The sequence below is a fragment of the Serinus canaria genome, chromosome 8 (genome assembly GCF_022539315.1).
Source record: "Serinus canaria isolate serCan28SL12 chromosome 8, serCan2020, whole genome shotgun sequence".
Taxonomy (NCBI): domain Eukaryota; kingdom Metazoa; phylum Chordata; class Aves; order Passeriformes; family Fringillidae; genus Serinus; species Serinus canaria.
This window is the reverse complement of record NC_066322.1, coordinates 2,765,613-2,779,827: the sequence shown is the minus strand read 5'-3', so window position 1 is coordinate 2,779,827 and position 14,215 is coordinate 2,765,613. Positions and strand designations below refer to the sequence as shown.

Sequence of the window (14,215 nt, the reverse complement as noted above, 5' to 3'; positions counted from 1 at the left end):
AATCTGTGGTGTTGATGCCAACATGATACTGATGCAACAAAACACGTCCCGATTTTTATGGTAATTCTCAGTTCTCCTTCGCAGTCTACAATATTGTGAGAGTAGAAACAGATCCACAGAGCAACAGTCAGTGGCAATTCTTTGTGGGCAGAACCCTCTGACTTTACACTTGGAGAAAGGCTTTGGGCTGATGGCAATATTTCTGCAATGATTTTGGGGGGGAAAAAAGGCAAAAAAGAAGGGGAGGAATAGAAAAAAGGGAGCTATCGAGCAGCCTTTTCTGCTGTATAATTTTATGTATCTATGTATTTTTGCCAACAGTTTAATTTTGTATATAGCTTAAGAAAACCTGAAATGGAAATTTTTCACATGCCACGTTGAACTCCTCGCAGTGCACAGAACAAGGAAAAGACATCTGCCAGAAAAAAAAAAAAAAAGAAAAAAAAAAGAGAAAAAAAAATTTGGCCACTACAACCAAATATGTACTTAAGAGGGACTGAAATGGGAGCCAAGAGGAAAAGTGTCAGGTACATCAAAATAAAAGAGTTGTGAAAACGGGACTGCAAGTGTAGATCCACAATAAAAAAATAGTACCTAAACTTTGCTTAGACTGCCTCATCTGTAACTTGTTATTAGTCTGCTATTGACAGAATCTCCGTGGAATATTAGTTCATCTTTTGTTTATTTCTTAAATAGCCACACATATTTTTATCATCAACATTGTTTTTCCCTCTGTGAAATAGAATAATCCTGAATAGGGAAGCTGGGCCATTCTTTGAGATATTAGTTCTTTTTAAGTATTCTTCATTCTGTTGGATGTATAGATTCCTAGTTGAGTTTTCGGTTGATCACGGGAAAATTTTACACTTCTCCTTTCGAGGAAAGAGAAGCGGGAGAGATTGAAAAAGGAGGAGGTTGGGGCTCGTGCCCAGTTTGCTGGTGTGGTGAAGGTTTTTCTTTGTTTTTGCTGGCTGATGAAACCTGGAATGTCTGAGGCTGTGGAGAGACCTTAGGAATAGGCACGGACTGAAACGTAGCAGCACTCTGATGGTCTCCACGAGCAGTGTGGTTATCCGTGTGCTGTTAGAATGGCCAGCTCTGGACAGCAGTTTGAGAAGCGTGGGCTCGTTGTCAAGGGCTTATTTGGCTTTCTGATGGAGGGCAGTTTTGAAAAAAAAATCTGCTCTGGAAAATCTAGAGATCCTCCTTGGGCATGACCTTGTAGCACCGCGCGCCTTGGCCGGAGGAAAGGCGCCAGCTCGCCAGCTCCTGCTTGGGATAAAGGATGAGGATGGGCACTGACGCCAATAGCCTGGGAATACGCAGCTCCCCGCCCAGGGTCCCATAAGGATGAGTTTGTCACAATAAATAAATAACAAGGGGATGGTGGGGGATAGAGATTAATTGGGTGGCTGTACGACCGCCAATGGAGTCTCACCATATGGTGGACATAATCCTGCTTTGCTGATGTTGGTTTTCTCACCAGGGTAAAACTAAACAAAAGCAGAATGTAGGGTCTTTGACCAAAGCTACCAGATCTGCCCATCACACAGGCTCATCTCCACTTGCCTTTGTAGATGAAGTCAGGCATTGCAAAACCAGCTCTTTAGTCGCCCTAAATACTACTGTTATTGTTAAACTGAGATAGAAAACACTCTGGAGGGAAATGATTTCTTGTTTTTCAAAATAACCAATGAGAAAAAGAAAGGCGAGTGAAACAGAAGCCAAGAGTGACTGGAAATATCCCCTTCTAGGTGACTTTGGATCCACTCTACCGAGTAATTTTCTACATAATGTAGTTGAAGGCTTCCTAAGTGGGCTCTGCCATTGCCATTGTAATGGCTGCTTTGGTGGGAGGGAGACTTTATTATCCAGAGCTCAAGAGCTCGGCCCTTGTGCTTTTTACTCCTGTTAGTAACTGTACCTCTCAAGGTAAATCACTTAACCTCTATGTGCCTCCTTCATCCCTGCATAAAGTGGGCATAGTTATGCTCACCTTTCCCACAGAGGTGTTGTAAAGCTTAGTTCAATGTTAATAAGCTGTTTTAATTTTCAGGATAAAAGGATGTTCTATAAATATACATTAGAAGTAATAATAGTTTTAATGTATGCCATTATTTTATAACAGTGCTTTTCTAGTTTTAGAATTTTTTTAGTGGTTTGAAATTATTGCAGGATCAGTTTTTGTTAATTAGAGATTGACATTCGGGCAAAATTTGTTGAATTGTTCTATAAATCCAGGTCCTTGTGCACTGAGCATGCCCAGAGCTGAGCTCACCTGCACTTTGGGATCATCAGGACGGCCCTTTGGCTTTTAAAACAACTCTTTGATGCATGTGCTCAGAAGTTTGATGGCTTCTAAATAGAATGGTTCAAATATTTCAAAGCACTTGAGATTCGTATAGTGTGAAGCAATTTAAAATTATTGTACTGCAATTAATTTTAAATAACTGAGCACTGCATATGTCTAGAAACCCGTACAGATCCAAATGGAAGCTCTCTAAAAATTGAAATGATTCAATAAATTTAAATCACTCTGAAGAAATGGATGTAAGTACTGTAAATCACTTTGTGAGGGGGATAAGCAAATTTTTTGCAAGTGAATCTGAGGGTAGAGACTCTAATTAGATTTTTTATTTTGGGGTTTATGATGATGAAATGTAGGTTAATATATATTTCCTAGGGATATGAGGGCAGCTCTTGTTGATCCATATGGTTTCTTGTAGCTCTTACATAGGCTGCTTTTTTTTTATTTCCCAAGATTACAGAAACTTAGCAATCCAACTTTGCACATATTTTTTTTCCATTACAAATATCTTTCCCTCCAAATCTGTATAAAAAGACATGAGAAAAATATTGGTCCACAGCTAGAAATGCCAAGTGTATTTTTAAATGCAGCTAAAAAAAAATCCTGCAGAATTAAAACCCTGTGCAGCATGGAAGCTCACATTTTGTGGAGTTGGGCTGCTCAATCAATATGAATTTTTATATGCCTCCATCACTGATTCAGGTACAACCTGTATCTGCAGGTACCAAAGTGGATTATTGCCTGATAGCTGTTCGTTAGCTGAGAGCATGTTCTCTCTCCTTCCCTTACAGATGTATTAGAAAGATGCTATCTCGTTGTAGGGAGGCTGCTAAAAATATTGATGCGAGACCTATTGGAAAGTAATGTCATTTCCATTGGCTCCAGCTCAGCTCCAGGAAAATCCGCGTGCCGCTTCCTCCTCCTGCCCTCGCGGGCACGCGCGGCTCCCTGTGCCGTGCTCCCAGCTCTAGGGCTGCAGTTCTTCCCCAGGGCCAGGGCCACAAATGAGAACTTGGTGCTGCTCTCCTGACCCTTCCGTTTCGCTGTGTCCCCAACAGCCACAGGAAAAATGGGACAGCGTGGTCCCTCCTGGCGCAAGCGCCGGCTCTGCTCGCGGCACTAGAGTGCTTCATCCGGAGACTTGGCCACCTCGTGGCAAAGGGCTCCTGAGGGTCTGGCCACTGGTGTTGGGCTGTCCCAGGTCCTCAGGGTGGGACAGAGCCCTTGGTGGCCAAGGGAGCCGCTCTGCCCATTGTGCTCCGGGGAGGGAAATTATCTCTGGCCTTGCTCCATGGCCGGTGGGCTCTTCCTGGCTAGAGGAGCCACGGAAAGCGAGAGGGGCCCCTCAGCAGGGTCTTCCTTAAGGCCTTACCTTACTTTTAGACAGTTGTCATTATCTTTGTCTAAAGGTCATGGCTAAATTGAATAAAAGGAAAGCTGTGTGTTCCTGTCGATGCACAATGGCAGTATTGACTTTCGTAATCCAGTTTGCTGAGGGGTGAGAGAATTAAATTAGATATCTAAGCACAGAAATTGAGAGCCTTTGAAAACAAAGATAAGGAGACAGCCTGTATTTTCCTTTTCCTGGGAGCTCTGGGCTCAAGATTTTGCAGGTGTGTCATCTGATCCATGGCTTGCATCGATCAAAACTGTGCCAATGCATATTTAATTAGCAAGGGGACCCTGGATGCATTATGGCCATCATCCCTATATTGAATGGACTGTCAGACTTTCTGAATGCCTCCCCACCCCCCCGCTTCGTTGTTTGGGGAGCTTCTGCATTTTGTCTGAGCAGCTAAAAGTTTCTTTGTTTTTAGCTGGTGATGCATACAGCACCACTGAGGAGAATACAAACAAGTAAAGTCCTAAAGTGTTTATTTTGTCTAGGAAAAAGGGCTGAACCAATTTGAATCCTTTGGGTAACGGATTTTTTGTATCTCTTGGAATTAAAAAAACACAGTCGCACGATGTTTACTTTAAGAATATTTTATTATAACAAATAAAATCTGTGCTGTGGGATTTCTTAAGGAAGCCTTTGATGACAATTTGAATTAAGTCAAAATTAACGTTTGCTACTGCAAAGGAATAAATAGAAAATGTTCCAGAAATGAATCAGTAAGCAGGAATCAAAGGCTGTAAACTGTTTTTAAAACAAACATTTAGAAGTGAATCAAATACTTGTTTGTAATATCAAGGAACAAATATGGGAATACACAGATTCCCCACATTCTAGGCTATCACACGATAGCAGTAAATCATTTATGGGCTTGTGAGAACAAAGAAAGTTGATTTAAAATGAAACCATTTTGATACAGCTTTGGGGTCTTGCAGCCTCTCGGTGAAGTTTCGCGTTCTTATTCCCAGCGAGGAGGGAAGTGAGGGGGAATTTCTGCAGCCAAAAAAAAGAAGTTAGGCGGGGAGTTGTGGAGATCTTTGTTTGCGTCCACCTTGGTACAAAGCCGGCCCAGCAGACAGAGTGTTGCCTGATAAACAGATGTAATACACAAAGTCTGCTTACAATACCAAGCAACAGACTGTGGGCACATGTTTTGGGCTCATTCAAACTCATCAGCATAGTCTAGCTGGCTGTTTTGTTGCTAGTCTGCTTACGGGGTAGCTTAGGAGCGTCTTACTGGTGAAGTAACAAGGAGGGTTTTTTTGCCACAAAAGTTTTGTGGCAGGGGCCGATGGGAAAATCATTTGCATACATCTTGTTACAAAGGCTGACTACTTCCTGGCTTAGACAAAGTGTTGCCTGATAAACAGACTTAACACACAAATGTCTGTCTGGAATAAACAACAGCAAGCTTTGATTTACATTTCCATTATCAAAGATAATCTCTTTCCCAGTGTACAGGAATTAAGAGTCCTCGCCTTATAAAAAAAAAAAAAAGAAAAACCAGGCTGGCACCACAGGGATTTTACCAGTGCAGAACCTCGCTGGGGAGCCATGGGGATGGGGTGTACAGTGCAGGGGCATGGAATAAAACTGGGAATCTGGTGCTGGCGTGTACACGTGTGATGGTGAGGTAGATGATAATGAAGCACTTTGAACTCCCTGTAAAAGTTGACTTGAAAGCGATGGCTGGAGTAAAATGGAGAGCCAGGCCTTCCTTTAAAGAAATCCTAGTAGCCACCAAAATCGCCGTAAATAATAATTGTAGCATATATAGAGTGACCTCTGTGTGTTTATATTATAATGTATAATGAAGGGAAAGTGAGTGTAAAAAAGCCCCAGTCCTGGTGCTGGTTTCTGTTTGTAAATCCCTTAAGCTCACCACATAAGACTGTATATAAAAGAGCATGATTTCAATTTTTTTTTTTAATGTATATAAATCTTTGGTAGAATCCATGCCCAAAATTATAGATGAAAAATTTATTGCATGAACACAACCCAGCCATATAAATTTTTTATTACAAATAGGGCTCTGAAACTTGAATAAAATATGTCAGTTTATTATACAGTATTCCCCCCACCCCCAAAACATGATATGAATGGGAAATTTGACTTGTGTACTTCTGTGGTGCTCCTGTGAGGTGCTGGGCTGTTGGTGGAGGAGGAGAGGACCCTGCTGTATTTCACTGCAGAGCAGGGTCAGCGTGGGCAGTGGCGGTGCTGCCTTGCTCATCTGGCATCGCCGGTCATTTTTTTCCTGCACTACGTGGGGATCACCTTTACTGTTTCCAGGATAGATGTGTCTGCACCTCTGGTAGCTCACGGGCTGCTCACAGGCTCAGGTTCTGCTGGGGAGCTGCTCTACAGAGGTAAAAAATGACCTTGGCACCCACTCACTGGGTCTGCGCAAAACAGCAGACAATGAGGAGGGTCACTGCCACCCCAGTGAATTCCAGGCTGGATTCAGCCTGCCCTGGAAAACACGATGTGTTTTTGGGAGTGCTCCACAAAGTGTCCCGTCTCTCCCCAGTTAGGTGGCCATGGAGTGGTTTAGCACTGGGAAGTGCTATGGCACTCAAAAGAGGCTTTTTTGGTAGAGGAGTGCAACAACACTTCACCGTCTGTGTCACGGTCTACAAAAAAGAACAACATTGTCAGTCTGTTGACATTGGTCCTGTCCACGGGCCAGACTTTCCTGGGAAGGTTTTATTCTTTCCAAACAATGGAGCGCTCCCTTCCAGTGCTGCCAGCCCTGCTTCCATGCAGCCGCCGTGCAGCCCAGCTGGAGCTGTGCTCCTGCTGCAGCTGAAAAGGAAAACTGCAGCCTGAAAAGTCCAGAGCTTCCGTCCCGGAGCTGGAGGTCTCTGCCTGCATAGGGTTGGGGATCAGGCAGATCTGGGGCTCGCTCGTGCTGAGGTAGCATATGCTTAAGGAACAGATCCAAAGAGGAACAGAGAATAGAGACGTGATAGGAAATGCTACTTTGAAAAACTAGCCTGTTTTGTTGTTTGCTTTTTTTTTCCTTTATCCCTTAATCATAATTGATTCTTGGAAGTGGAGAGTAAAATAGCTTCAACATGTTTTTTTGATCCTGTTTGCCATGGTTGTGGTTGATACCAGATCTCCTTGAGCTTCTCTTGACCAGTAACCTTGAGCCCAATGCACAGACTCACTCAAACCCCAGCTAGCTCAGGGTTAAAAATTCCAACCACTAACTTTTCTCTAACTAAAAGAGCCCCCAAATAAAACCCATTGTGCTATTCAAGGTTAAGCTTCCTTAAACATAAAACTAGATTCCTTGGTGAATTTTTTTTTTTTTAATCAGCAATCTTAATAGTGGTTCCTCACTATAATATTTCCAACTCCATCTGAAATCATTTAAATCCTCCCCTTAATAACATGCACTTTATTGTAATATACAGATTCTTTGGCTTCCTACCAGCCTTAGCTTAAGGCACCAATGAAACTCGTTGCCGCAGGGGGCCGTGGATTCAAGAGGGGCTCGCATCTACTTTATATTTTGTTTTGTATGTTTTCCAATGGCTCTAATTATTGCAGGTGGTAGAATTTAACTGGCAGTGTTGTTGCTAAAGAAAATAGGCATAAAGTGTATACTGTTTTGCAGAGTGGCTATCAAATATATAGAAAAGAGAAAATCAAATGAATTGTTAAACTGCTCTATAGTAAGTGATTTTATTGATTTAATGCAAATGCTTATGAAAACGATCTTCCATTTATATCAATTATGTATGGGCAAAAATTAATTTATTCCTCCGGTCACCTGTTTGGCTAACTGACTCAGCAGGACAGACATTCCCCCTCCTGTCGTAGCCGAGCCCGCAAAACACTAAACGTTCAGAAAACTGGAATTTGAAAGTTTCCATGTGCAAAACAACAAAAAAGCCCCGACAGGAGTTAGTGCCAACTGCTGAAAAAGCAGAGAGCGAGTGGTGGAGGCTGAGCAAGACTCCCTCGTCCTAGGCAAGACTGTAAAACACAACGGCTCTGATTTTGCCAATCCCTTAACCATGTGGCGGCACATTTATATGTGCCGGATCATCTGCGGCATCTGAATAAAATCAGGGAAGCAAAATTCTGCATATAAACATTTTGGCTAAGTGCCTCAACTCAGTCTTCTTATCTGGGGTTTCCACAAGATGCCACCTTGCATAACAATGCTGAGCACACGCTTGCCCAGTCCATGTTTTCGGTAGCCTCCCGTGATCCCCACCGCAGGATTGAGTGGCTTTAATTCTACCTCATCCTGTGTTTTACTGCCCTGTGCCTCTCCATGAAGAATAGTGCTTAAAGCTGTGTTGTCTTTCCCTGGGAAATTAATATTTAATTTCAGCAGAAGGGGAGGGTTGCGGGGAAGCAGAATTAGGAAAAGCGCTATCGCCGGAGCCGAGGTGATAAAGGGAGAAAGTTAAAGATTCGGCGTGCAAACAAACGTCCTAGGGCCAGTGGAGCCCCTCTTGTGCCACTAGCCTTGGTGTTGGAAAAACACTCGAGGCAGACAAAAGTACTTTGTTCCTCCCAAGCCAGGAGCAGCTCGGGCTGCGTGTGCTGCCCACCGGCTGCAGGGCTGTGCTGGAGCCAAGGTGCCAGCACTGAGCCCGGCTCCCGCGGCCGCCACCGCGGCCCTCTCGCCGCCTCCCTGGCTCGTTCCAAATTTTAGGAGAGGTAAACACGCTCCCAGTCCCACATTTCAGCAGGAGCTTCTCCAAATCCATAAATTTTTGTGGAATTCTGAGCCTCCTTGAAACATAAAGCCCCAACTCTGATTGAGCCATGGCTGGCTGGAGGGAAAGTAAAACCTAAAAAATAAGCAAAAGGCTAATGCCCGCCCTGTGAAATGAAATCCGTTGAATGTTGACTTTGAATGTAAACTAAATATTTTACATTCCTAATATTTTACCTTTGTTTCTACCTTTGCGGTATGGGAAACGCGAAACTTCTTGCCAAAATCCAGAATACAACAGCGCTGTGCCTGTTGCCCCCATAGTGTATCTGCTGGCACTGATTTCAGCTTCAGGGAGAGATAATTCAGTAGATCAATATTTAAAACAAAATTGCAGAAGTGAGGATTTTTTTTTCCCTCCTTAGCTTCATTGGCAAAATTATTAAAAATAATAAATACAAAAGAGAAGAAATGGATTCTGGGATGCACTGGATATATTTCAATTTTTAGGGGAATTTAATTGATTTTTAAATAGAAATATCTTGACTGAAGCTTTCTTTGCTAAATATTCTGAGTGATTATATTATGAAATTCATCAAGTTTTGTTTTGTGGGCGCTTTTTTTAACTTGTAGTTTTTAATTTATACAAGATTGTCCTCTAAGCTTCTGAATGATACCTAAAGCAGACAGTCAGCAGGTAAAAAAAAAAAATTTGAATATTTAAAATAGGCATTTTCTTTATAGTGCTCTGCGGTAATTAAAATCTTCATTTGCTTAAAAGCAAGGAACCTTTTTAAAGCAATAAATTAGCATTGCTTGACCCAAGGTCACTAGTAGTACTGCTTCTTCCAGCACTATTAATACCTCAAAGAAAAAGAAGGGGTGGTGTTATGACTCTGTTGCAATAGAAGTAAGATTTTCAATTTAATCACAGTTAAGTGTTGTGACCTTTTGATCTTGCATTGACTTCTCACTGAAATGTGGTCAAATTTCAGACAGCTAGTTCTAAACTCTGCAAAGTCAAGGTGAAGTCAGAAAATGGGTCTGCCACGATGAGGGGTGGTGTTGAGGCATTAGCAAGTGGTTTCATTGCCTAAGTTGTGTTCCACAGCAAAAACTTTTTCTACAGGATCAATAAAGTACAGAAGAATTTCTGGGGAAAGGAAAAAAAATGTATTAATTGTGAAAAAACAGATATTTGAGGGATTTCTTAAAAAATATTTTTTCCCACAGGTAAAGAGACGTTTTTTCCTAGTCCATACTGACAGAAATAATTAAGAAGGAAAATACTATTTGACTAAAGCTTCTAAGAATAATTTTTGGACCAAACAGCGATCATCTTCACATAAAGTAGAGTTAATAATGTGTAAAAAATGCAAAACACTCATATTTACACACACCCTTTTATAGATCATTTTATTATTTTAGGCAAATAAATTTTGCTCGTTGGAGAGTGTTAGCTGGGAGGCTGTGGGATTATTTACACAAGTTCTAAAGCAGGTCATCCAGTATCTGGACTCACTTATCCCACTGCAAATCACCACCAGCACGGTGCATTTTAGGGATCTTGTGGTGCTGTAACCACTGAGAAAGCACGCCAAAAAAATCAGCTCTTCCCTCAGTTTTGCAGATTTTGTTCCAGAAATGTGTAGCCAACAATCTCCACGACTATGTAGGGTTGCTAAGTTACCTTTCTATGCCTGCTTGGAGATATGTTTTGAGACTTTACTATGTGTTGGAGTAAGGCTCTGGTTTGTATACAACATAGAGGCTGCATTATAAAAAAACATGTAGGAGAGTCGTTTAAATATGCCTTCTTTAAAAAGAAGGATTCTCAAAGCTTAATTTATGCCAACACACACACCCCAAGCACTCTGTGTAGTGCCACAAACAAGATTCCCTTTTTTTAATTTTTTCTTTTTTCTTTTTCTTTTTTTTTTCTTTTTTCTGGCTAGCAAACATATTACCTAGGCACGGGACTTTTGCATTATCATGTCCTAGTGCAACACTCCTCTCCTCAGTTTGTACTCTCAGCCTTTTGAGGAAGTCTGGCGCCTCTGATCTATTTTCCACAGCAGACCCTGTAATTTTTGGCTGTATTTTATGTTTTTCAGATTCAAGTCAATCTGAAAGTCCCAGCCAGCCAAGTGAAGCTGATATTAAGGACCAGCCAGAAAATGGTAAGTTCTTACCTGCTGCTCCTGCTTTGGGATATTAAAAAAGCCCATATTTATAAAGATTTTTTTTTCCCCCATGTCTGATATAAAAAGATGATTCAGAATAATTGACATGGGTTGGCTACAAATAGGTTGTGCACTCTCCTCATAGTTAAAATGCTACTGCTTCACTAATCTAAGGTAGCATTTCTTTGTCCAGTCCTGGAGAGAGATTTTTTCCCCCCCCCTTTAAAATTAATTTTAATTAGGGAGATGCCATTAAAGAGCCTGCTGTATGCAACCCTTATCCTTATTCCTCCATAGCAAAGGCTTTCAGTCCCTGGGCCTTGAGTCAAGACCTTCAGGGGAGTAGATGCAACAGGAAAACAGATCAGGGAGGTTCAGCTACAGCTCCTAGGTGCTCCTCTCCATGTTCTCCAGGGGCAGTGGCTGGAGTGGAAGCATTAGAAGATCTGGCACTTTTGGGAAAACTCATATTCTCTGCACCAGGACAGATTCAAAGTAGAAGCAACAGCTTCTGCTGGACCAATGGCTTGCTTGGTAAAGCAGCCTGGAAAAAAAAATCATTCAATAATAGTGGATTTCTGTGGGGACTGTATGTATGTGAAAAGATGACTATGTGTGTAATGGAACAGCTCCTCTTCCTTTTTGTGTTTAGCTAAGGTAGACCTCAACATTTTTTCTTGGCCCATTGGCAACTGGGTTTTGTTTTACTACTTATATTTAGGACTTAGAAAAAGGGATGGTTATTAGTAGTAGTTTTTCTTGACTTCTTTTATCTATACCCAGAACTGTTTTTTTGTAAGACCTAAATGTAGATTGTGTTATCCACTGTGCTTGGGGTCTACTCTACAAGAAAAAAATTGTGTGAAGGGTTTATGTGTAAATCCATGTGGAAATACTGTATCTGTAGTAATACAGGTGTGATTTCCCTTTGACAGAGCAACTTACTGCTTTGCCTTAAACCCCTGCAAGGGACAGTGAGGCTGAGGGGCTTCATCTAGACTGCTTTGGGGTTAGGGTTTAATATTAAGGGAAGAGGAAGAGGTTTAGGTACATAAAAACCTTTGAACTACCAGCATGAACCACAGGACATGGAACATAGGGCTCATTGGGCTGCTGAGATTTTGGCTATTCGGGCTCCTGTGTTTTCCTCCCATTAGATATGAAAGGTTTCATATTTTGATAGATTTTGTGCTGTTCATCTCTAAACATACCATCTTAAAACATTGCTGTTGTTTCTGAAAGACAGCGCCTAATTTCTCTTATCAATCCTGTTCACAGAAATTCTAATTTGTAGCCAAAGGATTGCAAGGTTAAGAGAAGAACTGACTAAACTGTGATTTTTGTTCTGCCAATTCTGCTATTTTTTTTTTTTATGGGGAATATGTTGCCTGTGTTTATTAAATCATATTTTAATTTAGAATGTATTAGGCACCAAGCATGTTATTATTTCGTGTTTAGATTATATTCTTTTGCAGCTATTAAAGCACAGCTCATCTTACCCTGCAGTTTCTTAGTCTTTAACAAAGCTTGCTACTCAACAACTGTCCCGAAAAGCAGCAATGTCAGTGTTTAATAATGTAGAATCTGTAAAAGCCTAGTGAAATGAAATATCTTGATTTGGAGCCCGAGTCTTCTTTGTAAAACAATCTTTTAGCGAATTCTTGGAACTTTGCTGCTGACCTGCAAAAGGTACTTTTTTTTTTTTTTTTAAATAAACAGGAAAAGGATTTTTCTCTTTTTTTTTTTTTTTTCTCAGTTTTACTAAAGGGTATTTTTTTCCCCACCACAGCAGCAGCAGCAGCAGCCTGCTCACTGGCTCTGCACCTTCTGCAGTGCGTGTGTGGGAGATTTTCTAAGCCAGAGTGTTGGCCCTGAAGGGCTCCTTCCCCCTGGGCAGGCTGAGCTCATTCCCAGCACACACAGCCCCCAGCTCTGGGGTACCCAGCATAGATCAACACAAATCTGCAGCTCTTATCTCCTGGACGTGAGGATGAAAGCAAAACTGCAGCCTTTAGAAAATGAAAAACTGCACGCACAGGAACGGACACAATAAATCATATTAACTGCGTTGTTCTACACTTGCTGTAGACCCACTTCCACAGGGCCTGATCCAAATCCCTCAGGAGTCAATGGGAGGCTCGTAATTGATTTTACTGAGAGTGGGAATGAGCCCACACAGAGAGGAAATTTTTTATTTTTTTTTTAATTTTTTCTTTTATTTTTTTGAGTAGAAGAAAAAATCGAATCGTGAATAATCTCATTCCCACTGATGCCAACAGTGGAGTGACCAGATTGAGGGCAGATTTGGAAGCATTTTTGCATGTGTTTCTGGAAGGCACAAAGAAGTGTATCGATTCAGTGCTGCCTTTTCCATGCATGCATTCCTTCATTTTAAAAAAATAAATCTTTAAAGGCCTTGCGAGGGTTATACAGCCTCTCTACTTGCCTGTTAATATCCTTTCTGTTCCACTCCATAAATTCTAGAGCTATTTATTATACACATATATTTTGCATACCTTGAGTAATGTAGGTTCAGAAGGGTCAACTATACGGCCCTGAAAAAGAAGGCCTCCTACTACAGATTTTAATTTATCATCCCAAATTGTGTGTGTTGTTTTGCAAAGCCTGTATGTCTAACCTTCATTGGAGTGAAGTTCATGGGAAAAAAAAGCTTTTCTTTTTTAGAGCCACTCCTGGTTTTTTTTCTAGTGGGCTTTGCTGGTTCATTTTCTGGAGCTGGATCATCACAGACAGGGAAGATGGTGACACCTTCTGCTCTAAGTGGTGGCTTCAACACCAACTCTGGTCTTGCCCTCAGCCTTCATCAAGTCAGAATAGTTTCCAGGCAGTCATCCAGTCACCACTGCAAATATTTAACAGAAATATTAGGCATTTAATTTTTTTCTAAGGACAGAGATGCAGCATGATGGCCATGAAAGGGAAACATGCAGGTGAGACAGGGCTTGCTGGTGCATGGACAGTCCAAGGTTCAGATGTTTTGTGCTGGAGCTGGGGGTAAAACTAACACAGGGTGTGCACAGTGCTGCTCTCTCACTGCTGGGAAGCAGCTTTTTGGGAAGTGGCAGAAAATCCTGAATTCCTCTATTTCTTTTATGGGTGAGGAAATTTGCAGGAGGAATAATGAAAGAAGCTAGAGACTTCATCTGAAAGGCAAGAACATTTCTTGATGCCCTGATATTTTGCTCAAATGAGGGATTTTTTTCTGACCAGCTGGGTGGAACACCCATGTGGAAAATTCCCCACTGTTGTAGTTGCCTAATGGTATGTAAAAGCTTCATTTCAGTTGACACCACAAAGTGATTTTGCAATTCACCCAATCAAAAAAATTAAAAAAAAAAAAAAAAAAAAGGGGGGTTATTGATTTTAAAAGCTTGTTAAATGCACTGGTTTGGTGATGTGTTTTATAAACAAACTAGTTTTCAGTGAAGTGAGGATGACAAAATGGGTAGTCTGATGTAGTGAAGTGACTGCATGCCTGGGGATCAGGAACAACTGAATTCCCAGCTCAGCACTGCTGTGGACACTCTCTCAGGCTTTTATTCTCACTTTCAGTCATGGAAACAGACTGAAAGTGATAGATTTTCTTTTTGTAAGTAGGATTATTTTATACTTTTGTAGGGAAACCT

The 14,215-nt window shown here is 41.4% G+C and overlaps 1 protein-coding gene across 12 annotated transcripts in view; it reads left to right on the top strand.

Annotated features, from left to right (window-relative positions):
* Nucleotides 1–14,215, top strand: part of NFIA (nuclear factor I A) — a 248,930-nt gene that overhangs the window by 124,926 nt on the left and 109,789 nt on the right. For 11 of the 12 annotated variants that reach the window (XM_030226250.2, XM_030226251.2, XM_030226249.2 and 8 more), the window contains exon 3: nt 10,500–10,565. The exons of the other annotated variant lie outside the window; for it this stretch is intronic. In XM_030226250.2, the coding sequence (XP_030082110.1) occupies nt 10,500–10,565 (66 nt within the window). The remainder of the gene's footprint in view (nt 1–10,499; nt 10,566–14,215) is intronic. 12 annotated transcript variants of the gene reach the window in all.